This window comes from Anolis sagrei, chromosome 6, assembly GCF_037176765.1.
Source record: "Anolis sagrei isolate rAnoSag1 chromosome 6, rAnoSag1.mat, whole genome shotgun sequence".
Classification (NCBI taxonomy): Eukaryota; Metazoa; Chordata; class Lepidosauria; order Squamata; family Dactyloidae; genus Anolis; species Anolis sagrei.
In genome coordinates, this window is record NC_090026.1 from 107,213,401 (window position 1) to 107,227,955 (window position 14,555).

Genomic DNA, 14,555 nt, shown 5'->3' on the forward strand with positions numbered 1-14,555 from the left:
AAGATAAAGGGGGGGGGGGGGGGTACTCATGGCTCTCCAGAGATTTTTTCCCACCAGACCTAGCTAACATAGCTAATCAATCATTAGCGACCATGAGGATTTTGGTCAAACAACACCTGAAGGGCTATGTGCTCACCATCCTGATTTTGAAAAGACTTTCTGAAAGAAATAGGCTTTGAAGTGCAGTTTAAAGATCAAAGAAGTATTGGAATGTATCTTTTCACAGAAGGGTTCTGTGAAGTCTCAGTAGAACAGAATAAGTGTGGGCAAAATGTTGAATAGGAAAGCAGAGACAGAGCATTGACAGGAAAGCCTTATTTAGACTGGCATATAAGAAAAAGGCTCTGAGAAAGATCCTGAAAAATGTTAAGTGGTAAATGGCAACTAAATTTTAAAATGATATGACTGTACCTTGTTCACTAAGATCAATTCTGTTTGATCTGGAAACTACATTTGAAAATATCTATCACAGGTTTTGAGCAATACATGTCACTAATATAAGCTGCTTATGTGCCCGTTTTTGTTTTTGTTTTGTTTTGTTTTTTTCTGAGCAGGAATAATCGACTGTAATTGAACTTAGGACCACATTTTTACTCACAGGCTCCTGGCATGAGGAGATCTGAACTCGGGGGGGGGGGGGGGGACTCAAAAGGATGCACTAGTTTCGAAGCAGCTGATGAGCTGTTATTTTTAATGTTTTTAATGTTTCAGATACTTTCAGTTTTGATTTGTTGGGCTTATGGGTGGATTAAGACCTTTTCGAGAGGGCATTCAATTAATGTGCAACAACAATATGACAATATGGCAAGAAGATCGGAATGGAACAAGGAATATGAGACTGGTTATGATTCTACTAAGAGACGTAGCGGATTTTTAGTGTTGTCTGTGGTTGTGTATAGTCTATATGTTCTTTGTAAGCTGTCTTCTGTACGTGTTTGTACACCGCCATGAGTCGCCCGAACGGGCTGAGAATGGCGGTTAATAAGTGCATTAAATAAATAAATAAATAAATAAATAAATAAATTTTCATGTGTCTAGAGTCAAAACTACTACCTTTCCCATGTGTCTAACCCAAAACAAAAAATGAAGAAGGCATTCCCCTTATATATATTTTTTGTTACAGGGTGCAGCACTGGAGAGCTCCAGCTCCAATAAGAGGTGTCTTTGGCATTGTTTACCCCGTGTGTACTTTGCCTACCCTGCCTCAGAGTAAACTCATTTGAGTTCAGTAATACTTACTGTATATACTAGTCATGGGCAAACTTCAGTCCTCCGGGTGTTTTGGACTTCAACTCCCACCATTCCTAACAGCCGGCAGAAGTTGAAGTCCAAAACACCTGGAGGGCCAGAGTTTGCCCATGCCTGGGTATATACTCATACATGTTGACCTCATGTATAAGTTGAGCACAGGTTTTGGAGTTTGATGTGATCCATAGATGTTGAAAGTCATTTCATGGAGAGGGGAATTTACCAATACTGCCACTATCTTTTTCCCACACAGGCATTCAAACGAACTAGAAGTGGTACCATGGTGACGAGAGTAGAGGGGTTGGTGCTTCTTTTAGATTCTCCAGGAAGCTCTTGCCATTTACCACTCTACTCGGGGAAAGGGGCCCTTCCTTTGTTGATAAGCGTTAAGGTCACATTGACCCAGTTTTTTTGGGTTGATTTTTGATTGGAACTTCTAGGCCTATATATAGAATCCTTCTGAGTGTGTAAGCTTAGTGTTGCAATCTAAGTTAGCTTATACAGCTTCCGTTAAACATTATATGGAAAGCGTGGGAGGTTTGGGAATCAAAATGACATTTGCAAGCAGCCACAGGGGTTTGTTTTTCTTCCTTCCTGTTAAATATAGACAGATTACCTTCTTTCATATCAAAGGGTGATATTCAATATTTGGATCATAGTTATTCAGAGCATTGCTTGCAGCTTGGGTTGAGCATTATTTTCTCCCAAACTAATTTCAGCTCTTGTCCTAGGAGACATTTTTATCAGTCAAGGTAAGACAGCAGTAAAATTTGGACCAAAATTCTAAAAATCAGTAAGTGGTATATTGCATATGCTTAGATTAAATAAAAGGACAGAAAGTGTGATTGTAGCAAAGAAGAATAGTTGGTAAAGCAAGCCTGTGAAGGAAAGGGTTCTGGAGCTATGGTGATTGTTCTGCCACATCCCAAACTCTGCCGGTGCACTGCAGCTATGGGTGGCTTTCTATGTTTCTGCCTCCCTTATTTGGGTGCAATGTGGTTTGGGGGGGGGTACTATAGCTCCAAGACTAGTGTGCCTCTAACCCCATTTGAGAGGTGCAACAAGAGAACGGCAGTTTTCCCGTATGCTCATTCACCACACCTTTAGTATTTTTGCCCCATCCCAGAAGCACACAGTAGTACAGCAGAGATGGAGCTTTCCATTGCCATATAGGCAGGGGAGAATGGGATAGACTTCACTCAGCCCCTTACTGTTGCTTTGTGCTTTCAAGTCCATTTTGAAGGTCTGGTGGCCTTATCATGGGGTTTTCATGGTAAGACTTTTTCAAATGAGTTTTGCCTGTTGCTTTCCTCTGAGACTGAGTGGTCGGTTCTATAACTGAGTGGGAATTAGAGTCCTGGTCTTCAGAGTAATAGTCTGATATTCAGACCACTGCACCACACCAGTTCTGTGACCTCAGGGTAGCTTACAACAAAACACAGTGCCCAACCACTTAATTACACTGCTTCTCAAGCTATCATACATGATTGGTTGGGTGGTTGTCGATTGATTGATTGATTGATTGATTGATTACTTTTTTCCCAGTTTGGAAAGCTAAAGCTAGCATAATTAAAATTTAACAGCATACAAAAGTTAAAGACAAATAAATCATCATAAAAGTGAACCTCAGCTAAGAAGAATAAAATCTCAAATGCTTGCCAAATAAAAAGGTACAATGTACAAAAATACGAGGATACAATGAAATTTTACTAACATACTTATTGAGAGACTTGTTGGAGCGATAAAGTAGGCTGTTGTATTTTTGTAGTCTGATTCTCAATCATGTTATCCTTCATCACGAACGTCTTTCTTTTTAGTTAATTTTCTTTCAGCTGTCTGCTCACATGACCAGGCTATGTAGCTTTGGATAAAAACTGCCATATAAACCACCAAACAGAGTTTTCCAACCACATTTTTATGTAGTTAAGCTTTTCCTACAGCTATGCTGGCTGGTACAGGGTGGGCTGCACAAAGCATTAAATGATGGAAGACTAATGAAGTTCACTGGACCTTTGTCTGATTGTGAAGGCTAAGCAGGATCAGCCCTGCTTAGTATTTGGGTGGGAGGATGCCAAGGAATACTGTGTCCTGTGGGCTTATATTTCAGAGGAAGGAATTGGCAAAACCATTTCTTGAGTATTCTTGCCTAAGAACATCTTTTGAAAAATTTATGAAGTTACTATAAGTCATAAGGCAACTTAAATAATCTTATATACACAATGAAGCCCATAAGAAAAGCAACATGATTAATTGTCCATGCCATTTGTTAAATGTTAAGTAATGGGAAACAGATAAAATAAGCAATAAAGAACATATTCCTCAATTACTACAAATCTTGTATCTTGGATATTTCATTTTTTTTAAAAAATAATCATCTGTTTAGAAAATAGAATCAGTATTTCTAGCTGTAAATGGCATGTGTGCGTATATATCCCCTTTTAGGAAATCAAAGTAAATTAATTTTGAAGTCATTATAAATATTAAGTGATTAATTTTGCACCATTCAAATACCTAATAGATGAGGAAAGTAATCCTTTCTAGAGACAGCAGGGTGGTAGAATTAAAAGCAAAATATCAAAGTTAAAAATGAAACAGACATTGACTTAATTTAAAAATACATTTGAGAGGTTTTTAAAATTGTAATGGATGGAATGGGCATTTTCTCGTGTGTTTTTCTAATGTACTTTCAGATTATTTTTATTTCACATCCTGAGATTTGCAAAACATAATACCGTATGATTTAACTGTAGCCCATATGAAAGTACAATGTGTGTGTTGATAACAGCTCTGTCAGTATAGAAATAAAAAATTGCCCATTGGACATGTCAAATAATATATGCTGCCAGTTTAATTCCAGTGAATGGTAAATAGCAATAGGTGTCCCATTCCTTCCAACCCCTTTGTCTTCATAAGATCCCAAGAGATTGAATTGTTTACTAAAAGCCAAGCCAAGGACAAATTTAGCCAATCTAAATTGAAAATGATCCACACTTATTTTTTCAAGCATTCATATGTTGTCCAATTTGATCATTAAAGGGTTAAGCCCTTCTTTCCACCATCCTCAGTCCTGTTTCATTGAGTGTTCATCCAGCTATTTTCTAAGGTTCCTACCATATGATCTACTGCAGTAGTTGTCAACCTGTGGGTCCCCAGATGTTTTGGCCTTCAACTCCCTGAAATCCTAATTGCTGGTAAACTGGCTAGGATTTATTATTATTATTATTATTATTATTATTATTATTATTATTAAATTTTATTTGTACCCCGCTAGCATCTCCCAGAGGATTCGATGCGGCTTACAACAAGCCGAGGCCACAACAATGGGAGTTGTAGGCCAAAACAGCTGGGGACCCACAGAGGGCCACTAGTCTACTGCCATAAAAAATACCTACCTACCTCTCTCCCTTCCTTCTGCTATTGTTCATATAGAAGCCCCAAAGAAGGAAACCAAAAGAAAAAGGAAAAACACATACACAGCTCTAACAAACACATGAATTAAAAACATAACACATATGTAATATTGACAAATACAAAATTGTGCAGGTACAACTGTACCAGGAGCTCCAATTTTGTTGGCTTTGCATTTAATATTTGTTATAGTCCTACGTTTCAGGGACTCTGCAGATAGGTGGCTTCTTTTGGCTGCAATCATAGGGCAAGCCACCTGTCAATTATCATTAGGTTCCCTGGTCCCGCCCTTTTTTGAGTTTTGGAGGGAATAGAGCCTTTTTGAGTCAGTTCTCACAGAGAAGCCTTTCGCACAGGACATAAAACGAAGAGCTCCTGTAGAAAGCTTCGTCTTCTACGGCTTGGCCGGGGAGATATACAGCCTACAGCTTGGCTGGGGAGATACAGCCCCACAGCTTGGCCGAGGATCATGCAGCCTTACAGCTCCTTTGCTGAGGGACTTCAGCCAGCCATCACCGAAACCTGAACTTTTCCCCTGGAAGTCTACAAAGCTCCGCTTGGTAAGGGTCACTTGCGGAAGCCAGATGCAGTTGGTACCGGGTGCAGGGGCTCCACGCCAACAGAGGCAAGTACAGACTGCCCAGATTGGAAGTTAAGGATTTCCCCATCAGTTATTATATAGTTATGAAGATAGTGCCTGTTCCCAGCGAACAAGATTGCAAGAGCCTATAGACTGTTAAGAAAGCTTTAAAGTACCTGTTTGTTTTTCATCGATAAAGAAATTTGTTGGACTTACTTTAAGCCTCTACAGAACTTTGTTTTGAGGAGGTCCAAGGGCCTTTAATCTGAGGCAGCCCCGGCGTCCCGTTGGGCACACAGAATTTATGTCCTGTCTAGAGTCATATGCACAGGCCCAGCATGCGACAGCACAAAAATATATTTACATACTATACAAAAACATAAGAATAAACCATACACAATTTTTAACTTATACAGCAACCTTGGAGCGCAGTGCTGCTTTATGAAAGGAAAACAGTAATAAATCCATTCAAATGACTTTACAATAGGCTTAAATCCATTCAGATATCAAAATTCATTCCAAGCCATGGAATGTGTAGGTGTAGACAAAAGGTGTAGACAAAAACTGCAGGTTGACTGGATGTGTAAACAGTATGACCTAAATATAGAATCAGGAATAAAGTAAGCAGAGGGTGGATGAAGTTTGGAAATTCAAGGGAGAGAGGATGTAGGAACTGAGTTCACCTCTAGATTGCATTATTTTCTAAGCCTGAAAGCAACTGTGTGTTCATGTTTAGAATTTTTAGGCAATAAGGATTCTTCAGCAGGAACTTTAGTAGCAGATTTTTATTTCTTCCAAGCAGCTGCTTAAGGGAGAAGAACTCTCACACCATTTCCCAGAGATCAGAAACTATCAGGATATTGATGTCTACAGGGCATATTAGTTCTCCCCCTGGTTGAAACTGATGGCAGTTGGGAGGGCATTTGGGTGGAGAAGGCTGCTATGTGGGTTGCAAGTATCTACAGTGTTATGAATAACTTTTCAATAACTTTAAAGCATAGGTTCTTTGTATTGCAATTTTCCAGAGAAAGGGTATCAGAACTTTTACACTTTTTCACAAAGAATGACATTGGACATACAGACATGCAGATTCTATGTAACTATATTGAATTCACAAACCACCTGAAGTTACCTTGGCTAACAAACAAAGGGGAATAACATTTTTACTCAGCATTCCCATTACATATGCACATTTATTCATCCTCATTCGTCCAAATATTGCCATATCCTTTCTCCCTCCTTGGAGAAGCATCAGCTTAGGCCAGACACCGCTTTCCCTGCAGTCTGCCAATGCACAGTTCCAAAACTTCAAAAAATGCCAGAATGCATCCTGTTTACCTAAGAACAATCCCAAGGTTCAGATCTCTGTTTTCCCTACTCCAAAATCGCACTCCTTTCTCTTCCCTTGAAAAAGGGAGCAAGTGACTAGACTGTGTTGCATTGCATATCTGCCACTCCCAGAGGTACACCATCTCTATTCTTCATGGAGTGGCAGGTGAGCCAGACTCCACCGGTCTGCCACAATTTTGGAATATTAGAAAGTCTCTTATATAGCAATGATTTTTGCTGATGTTGTTCCAAAGTTGCAAATGACTGATAGATGTTTTTCCAGTCTGGCTTCATCTCAGTTCCTGGCAGAGGTTGACTCTGCTTAATTGGTGTTGGTAAACATAAGGAGCTTTGTATTGATATCCTTCTTAACATAAGAAACCTTGAAAACATTTTCTTAACTTAAAGAGCCATTGTCTCTGATAATGTAAATACGTTGTTTTTCACCCAAAAATTCAATAGTTAATCATTGTCACAGGTCATCAATGTAATTATAGTCCATGAATTCCTTCTTGCAGTTTTCCAGACCTCATCTTAGGGTGGTATCTCTAGACTATAAAGACCCCAACCATATATCTTTTATACAATTCCATGCAAACCATACATCATATTTCAGGACAAAGGTTCAGTTCTTTGCTTTTTGACTTGAAAATCCTTCATTGACTGGGATGATCAGATATGTTTAGGATTTCTGCTTCAGCCTTCACTTGTTATCCTAAATATTCTTCCTTTATATATTGCAGAGCCCAATCTGTTATTCATAACTGTTTTCAGCATTAATACTGAGAAATGATTCCAGACTGAAAGGGACAGGGCTGCTGCGGTATCTTATAAGACAAAAGCAACAGTGATTGGCTGGATCACATATTGAAGTGCAGTTTTACTATCCCTTACCTTATTGATTTTCTTTTCTGGTATTGTTCTTTACAGAGAGTGAATCTATCCTTTGATTTCCCATTTTACGGCCATTTCCTACGTGAAATTACTGTGGCAACTGGGGGTAAGTGGCTTTCTACCCATTCATTTTGACATGGACATTAGATGTTTAAGTTTTTATATTTGTGGGTATAGTATGTGTGTGCATAAATATCAAATCAACAGAAAAAGTAAAGTACACTAGAACTTCTATTACACTATATAACAAAATTTAAAAATGTTCTTTTCCTGGTTTGAAATTGTTATTCCTGTTTAATTGTGAAGTACTTACTTTGAAAGTAGTTATTATATTCCAGAAACTTCATTTTTATGGCGGCCACAAACTATGTGGAATTGGTTGAGACTTGATGAGATATTCATTGAAAACCTATAGCAAAATGTGCTGCAGGATGCCACAAAAATGAAGTTTTTTTACAATTTAATATTTTTTTCATGTTTTTATGATAGATTCAATCAGGAAAGGACATTTATAACCCAGGAACAAAAATCATGTTACATTGTGTTATCAAACATTCGAAAAACTAGACTGCTTCTTTCTTCCAAATACATTCCACCTTCTGGGAGAGTAAACTTATATAAATAGTGGTTACAATAACCACTGAACCTTTTGCTTCACTGAATGTTTTGAATAAGAGTTTTCTCGTGATTCCTTTCCTTACCACTACTTTCAAAGACACTGGAGAGGATGTTGCTATTCTTCATCACAAAGCTCTGCTGATATACTATTTTATTTTAAGAAATCTTAAGTTGTCAATAACATTTCATTAAGCATATTACAAACACAACCATTATACTGCTGATTGGGTGATGCATTTGTTGTGATTGACTAATGATCTGGAATTTGATGCACTTAGGAAACCATAATACATGTGGCAAAGTAGACAATGCACTAAAATTGTCACTTATAGATGCATCTTTTAAAAGAAGTGAAAATCAGATGTGAAGAGAGGTAGTTCTTTATGGTGCATGAGGAAAGTTTTAATGTTTTTCACCCCAATTAAAATCTCTTGGGCAATTTTATTAGATTTCAGATGGAAACATCGTTGATTTTACCTTTCAATACTAATAGCAGCTGGAGGGGGGAGTATTATTCTGCCCCCTTCCATCCCTTTTCCCTTAAAAATGAAATTGCACTTAAACTGAAAATTTCCTCTAATGTTACCATTAACTGCTTTGGATCCTGATCAAGGGAGAAAAGCAGCGTGAAAACAACAACAATAGCAGCAGCACAACAGTCATTTTAAAAACATTACATACAGGATTGCATGTGGTTTGGCTTAGCCTGTGGAGGGGTGTTTTTTGCAGAATGTGTCACAGCAGCTTATCAGCCTCAGTAATAAATGAGCTACAAGTCCATTAAATATACAATGCTTGCACTTCTCTCATTCAATTGTTTTTGTGAAGAAATTGGATGACAAAGGACTCAAAAGAGGTGACAAAAAAAGCTGTTCAACAAAGGAATACACTGCCTCAAAGTGTGGTGGTCTCCCCTCTGGAGGTTTTTAAACCAAGGTTGGATGGCCATCTGTCAGGAGTGATTTGATTGTGTATCTCTGCATGACAAGGGGTTGGACTGGATGGCTTTTGTGATCCTTTCCAAGTCCTTGATTTTAAGTAGTCTTTTATCTTGGTGGTGGGTGGAAGGAAGCCTGATAAATTATAAGTCCAGAATCAAATTTGGATCAGGCCATTCCTTTCGTTTCTGTTTTTGCCATCTCCTTCTCTCCGTCTCATTCCCTAACTCCTTTTCTTTCTTCATCAACCAGAGGAACGGATGAATGTAAACTTGCACTTGGGACCAACCACGCAATACATTTTTAAAATGTTTTTCCCAGTGCATTATACAGGAGTGTTTGCTTGCTTGCTTGCTTGCTTGTGGATGGTGGGCTGCTAGCCTCTTCCAATATGTTGTGAGAACAAGGAATATAAATTGCAAAACGTTTGGAAGAAGTTGTTGTTTTTTCATAGTAAAGAAAGTGTAATAATGGGTGAACTCTGTGATATAGAAGTGCATCTTTGATATTTGGCAAGAAGGAATGGTGTCCTGCTCCTGGAGAATTTACAGGGTAGGGCCAGTGGGGATACCTTTCTGGAGGTTTTATTTCTAGAAAGAAAGAAATCCTAATAATCCGGGGATAACCCAAACATTATGAAACTTAGTGGGCCAACAGTGATAGATGTGTCCTCTAAACATGGCCATGTTCATCCTGAAAGCCCTGAAAATGATGGGAAGGGGCGTCCATGAAGCCCTTCCCCCTTGCCACCAATGGGCATTTTCTAGCTCCGGACCATAACAGAACCGCACCCCCCCCCCCTTTCTGGAATCCAGATAGCAGAAACAGCTCAAGGTTCAGTTGAAATGCACAAGCCTACTAAGTAGTCCATTGAGGTGGGCAGCAGAGGGGGGATTTTAAATAGTTTAGAAGTGTTATAGCTTCTACTGTAATTTTCTACCTCCTTCATATTCCCAGAATAAGAAAAGTAATTAAAATAATTACTACTACACTTTGAAAGGAGTAAGGTTTTCCCATATTAAGTTATAGTTGTGATTTAGCTTTCCTCTACCTTCTTTCTAGAAAGAAGCCAATTGCAAACATCTCTCTTTTTTAATTTTTGGTTATTTCTAACTAGTTTCATCAAACTCTTGAAATGAATTGTTAATAGATTATGATTTCTGACCCTCAATTAATGAGAGAGAGAAATCAAATGGGATGGTTTGGGCAATTAATGTACCCTTGCTCTCAAATCCTGTTTTACCAAGGTTACTTGCTTCATGACTGTGAAGTAAATCAGATTGTACTGCCATTATTAGTATAATTAATCAAATCATGTTCTTCTAGAGGTAAGTATCTGTCATTTGGGATTTCTGCATATGCTAATTCTGGTACCTGGAAAACCACTAGAGACTTTCAAGCTCTTTGATAATAGAAAGGTTTCTTGACAGAATGTTTCAGAGGTTTTTAGTGAGGAGACAGCAGCAGCATTGACAATGGACTTGTATGTCAGGTTGGGAGAGGAAAGGGAGGGCATGTAGTCTGAGAAAGAAAAGGAAGAGTGATACTGGCATAGCAAAATATAAGCAATTTATATTCCCTCTAAATAATACTAAGTAAGGTTGTATTGAGCTACAATATCAATCTTTCACCAGACAGGGCCAGGACTTTTCTAAGGCAAGAAGCTAGAAAATCTCGACAGTTGTTTGGATTGGCAAGACAGCCTACCTGGTTATTTTCTGAAGACACAAAGATTTAACGGTATTTTTTTAGAGTTGTTGTCAGGTGATTTGTGACTTCCTCTATGGATTAAACATGAGTTCCAGACACCTAATTAGTCAAGTAATCAATTCGTTCTATAATAAATCTTCACCCAGACCCATTTTAAAAGCTTAAAAAGATGAGTTTTTGAGATATTTTTATGTCTAAGGCTGTCATAATGCAACATGAAATAATAAAATATTCCAAAAATCAAAGAATGATGTCAGAAGTCCATTACTTTCTACTTCTGTTTTGTTTGGAAACCAGATGGATTTTTTTAATCATCATATTAGATTACCAAGAACTTGAAAAGCACCCCAGTGACATGAATCAGTCATAGGCATGGGCATTTATTGTTGTTGCTGTTGTTATTTTAGCCTTGGGTGATATTTTGGCTTTCATCAAGAGAACTTTGTATGGATGTTTAGGTTTGTATCACTGCAACTATTTGGGGGGGAATCTAGGATGTGCATTTGCTGGGACAAAAAGGCTTCTCAATAACAGAAATGTTGGAAAATTGTAATATTTGGTGACTTAGACTACTATTATGTGTGAGGAGGGGTGTGTGTGCCTAACTTATAATGATCCCATGATTTTCATAGGGTTTGCCAGGCAAGGAGTACTCAGAGGTGGTTTTGGCAGTTCCTTCCTAAGAAATATATCTGTTTGATTTGATGTCTTAATCACTGAATCTGTGTAATCAATTCTATGTTGCAGTCCGTGTTCTTTTATTTTATTGTGCATATCAGAGTGTTTGTGTGACTTCATCTCCTAACTGTCTACTGTAGAGAGGAAATAAATGTTACAGTACTGGTAAATGATAGGTGGCATATTATTTCCTGAAGCCCTAAATCGTTCGAGCCCAGACTGTCTAACAAACCGCATCTCTTCGTACAAGCCTGACTGGGCCCTTCAATCAGCTGAGGAAGCCCTGCTCTCAGTCCCACTCCCATCCCAAGCATGGCTGGTGGGAATGAGAAGGGAGGCCTTCTCAGTGGTTGCCCCCTGCCCATGGAATGCCCTCCCCAAGGAGATCAAAATTGCCCCCTCTTTTCTCTCCTTGAAGAAACAACTTAAAACTTTAAAATACTCCCAAGCATATAATGGGGAGGAAGGATAAATTCCAGAGCACGGATTAATCGGAATGGAAATGGAACTGATTTGACATTCTACCTCAGCTGGCTTTTAATGACTATTATTTAATATAATTGCTTATTTAATTTAGTGTATAATGTTTAATATTGTTATTTGTTTAATTTTATGGTTTTCATTTTATATAGGCATTGAATGTTTGCCTGTTGTGTTGGAAACCGCCTTGAGGACGGGAGATAGTGCAGGATAGAATTTGTTGTTGTTGTTGTTGTTGTTGTTGTTGTTGTTGTTATTCTATCACTTGTACCTTTTATTGGAGCATATTGAAGTCTGGACACAATCAAAAGATTGTGCAAACCTGAAATGAGCTGTCACAACAAATAGAGGGCTTACTTAGTTTCTGTTTCATTCTTAGATCCTTTTTGTGAGCTTAGATATTAAAGGTCACTTGCACTTAACAGAGACTCTTTGCATTTAGTGCCTGTTTCAGAACTGGGATGAAAGTTGACCTTTCAATAAAAGCAGATTTGCAGATGTTGATGTTTTTCCCAAGGAGAACATGTAAATACCTTTGTCATAACTCCTTACTGAATAGAAATATTTCCAGAGTTGTTCACTATGAAAAGGAATTGGCTGGAATGGTTCTTGATAGCCTTATTTGGAAATACAGTTGAGTCTCACTTATCCAACATAAATGGGATGGATAAAATGTTGGATAAGCAAACATGTTGGATAATAAGGAGGGATTAAGGAAATGCCTATTAAATGTCAAATTACATTTTGATTTTACAAATTAAGCACCAAAACATCATGTTTTACAACAAATCGACAGAAAGGGAATTCAGTACACAGCAACGTTATGTAGTAATTACTGTATTTACAAATTTAGCACCAAAACATTGCAATGTATTGAAACAGCTGTGGAGATTGAGGCAGATTGCATTGGATAATACAGAACATTGGATAAGGAAAGTTGGATAAGCGAGACTCTATAAATAATCTGACTTTTTACTTCACATTTGTATGTAACTTTACACTCATAATGCTGGTTGCACAGGTGACCATTGCACAGGGATCACTCCATTATAACAGGACCAATGGCTGCCAGTTTGTTTGTGTCATAAGTCAAAGTTTTGGTTATGACCTATAAAGCGCTATCAAGCCCAGGTTCAAAGGCCATCAGGAAAGACCCTTCTCTCAGTTTTGTTACCATCACAAATACAGTTGAAAGAGACATGGCCTGCTTGATAGCTGCACCTAGACTCCAGAACTCCCTTTCAGAGTGAGGCTAGAACTGCCCCTTTTCTGCTATATTAGTATCTCCTCAAGACAAAAAATGTTTTTTATTCAGGCAGGTTGTTAAAATGAAGTTTTTTTTAATTGACTGAGGTTGCTAATTGTTTCTTATTTTGAATTGCATGTTATCCTTTTAAGTGTCATTTTTTATAGTTTTAGTGATGTACATAGTTTGCTTTTACGTAATGTTCACCTTTTGTATTCTTTTAGCTGTACTGTAGCATTCTTTTTCAGACTGAATGCCACCTTCAGTCACAATCCTGGGAGAAAGGTACCGAAGAGAAGATAACCTAACTAAATCGGAGCCTCTCCTTTTTAATTCCCATGCTTTCCACGAAAGGAAAGTAGTGATGGAAAAGCCAAGAGCTACATTCTGATCCCTTTGTGTGGTTGATGTGGCCATGGAAGCAATGCCTGAATTGGACTTCTGATACAAATCATAATTTATAAGTCTTACCGTTTTAACAAGGCATCCCAATTGTTCTCCAGTAGTTTCCAATTGTTGGTTCTCCAGGTGTTTTGGACTTCAGCTCCCACATTTTCTAACAGTTGGTAAACTGACTGGGATTTTTGGGAGATGAAGTCCAAAACACCTGAAGGGACCAAAGGTTGGGAACCACAGTTTTGAACCAATATCTACAGACTGTTCTTTTAACATTGTAGGACTTTGTCCAGTTAGAAATTCTAAATCAGCAAATGGCAATTCATGGAATCTGTCATATCACAGAATAAAAAAAGACAATGGTGGTTGATACAGCAAATTTAGAGTTTTAAAATGTCCTCAACAAATGGCTGTCCTATTGCTACTTGAAGACTTCTAGGGCAAGAAATATGATCACTCTTTGGGAAATTGAGTCTTTTTTTCTAACATTTATCCTACTATTCAACTGAGATCTACTTTCTTGTAACTCTGCAGTTCATTTAGTGCTCCCTTTTAGAGAAGGAGAGAACAAGTACACTCTTTTGTATGGTAGCCTCTCATGCATTTGAACAGTGCTATAGTACAAACTCTTAGCCTTCTTCGTGCAAAACATTCCCAGTTCCTTCAATTTTCATTCTAGTGCTCATTTTCCATATCATTGACCTGATATCTTGCATCCTTCTAAACCCCATTCTTGTTTCTTGCTCTGTTTTTTAAAATGTGATGTGCTGAATGAACATTTCACCTCCTCAAGGAAAAAAAAAATAAGTAAATGGTGGCATTGGGCAAAATCCATGGTTTTTAGCAGAATGTATAAATAAGTAGCTTTTCTAGCCAACAAGAAAAGGAGGAAACTAATAAAAGACTCTACCCATGTTGCAGGATGAGTAGAGAAATTCTAAAGGATATGTTGAAGAAGAGAATCTCATTATAATGGCTGAGAAATATCCATGAAAATCTCTTCAATGCCATAAGTAATCCAAAAGGAATA

The 14,555-nt window shown here is 38.0% G+C and overlaps 1 protein-coding gene across 1 annotated transcript in view; it reads left to right on the forward strand.

Moving 5' to 3' along the window:
* Positions 1-14,555, forward strand: part of PLXDC2 (plexin domain containing 2) — a 245,476-nt gene that overhangs the window by 150,487 nt on the left and 80,434 nt on the right. The window contains exon 4 of the mRNA XM_060782367.2: positions 7,496-7,565. Coding sequence (XP_060638350.2) covers positions 7,496-7,565 — 70 coding nt within the window. The remainder of the gene's footprint in view (positions 1-7,495; positions 7,566-14,555) is intronic.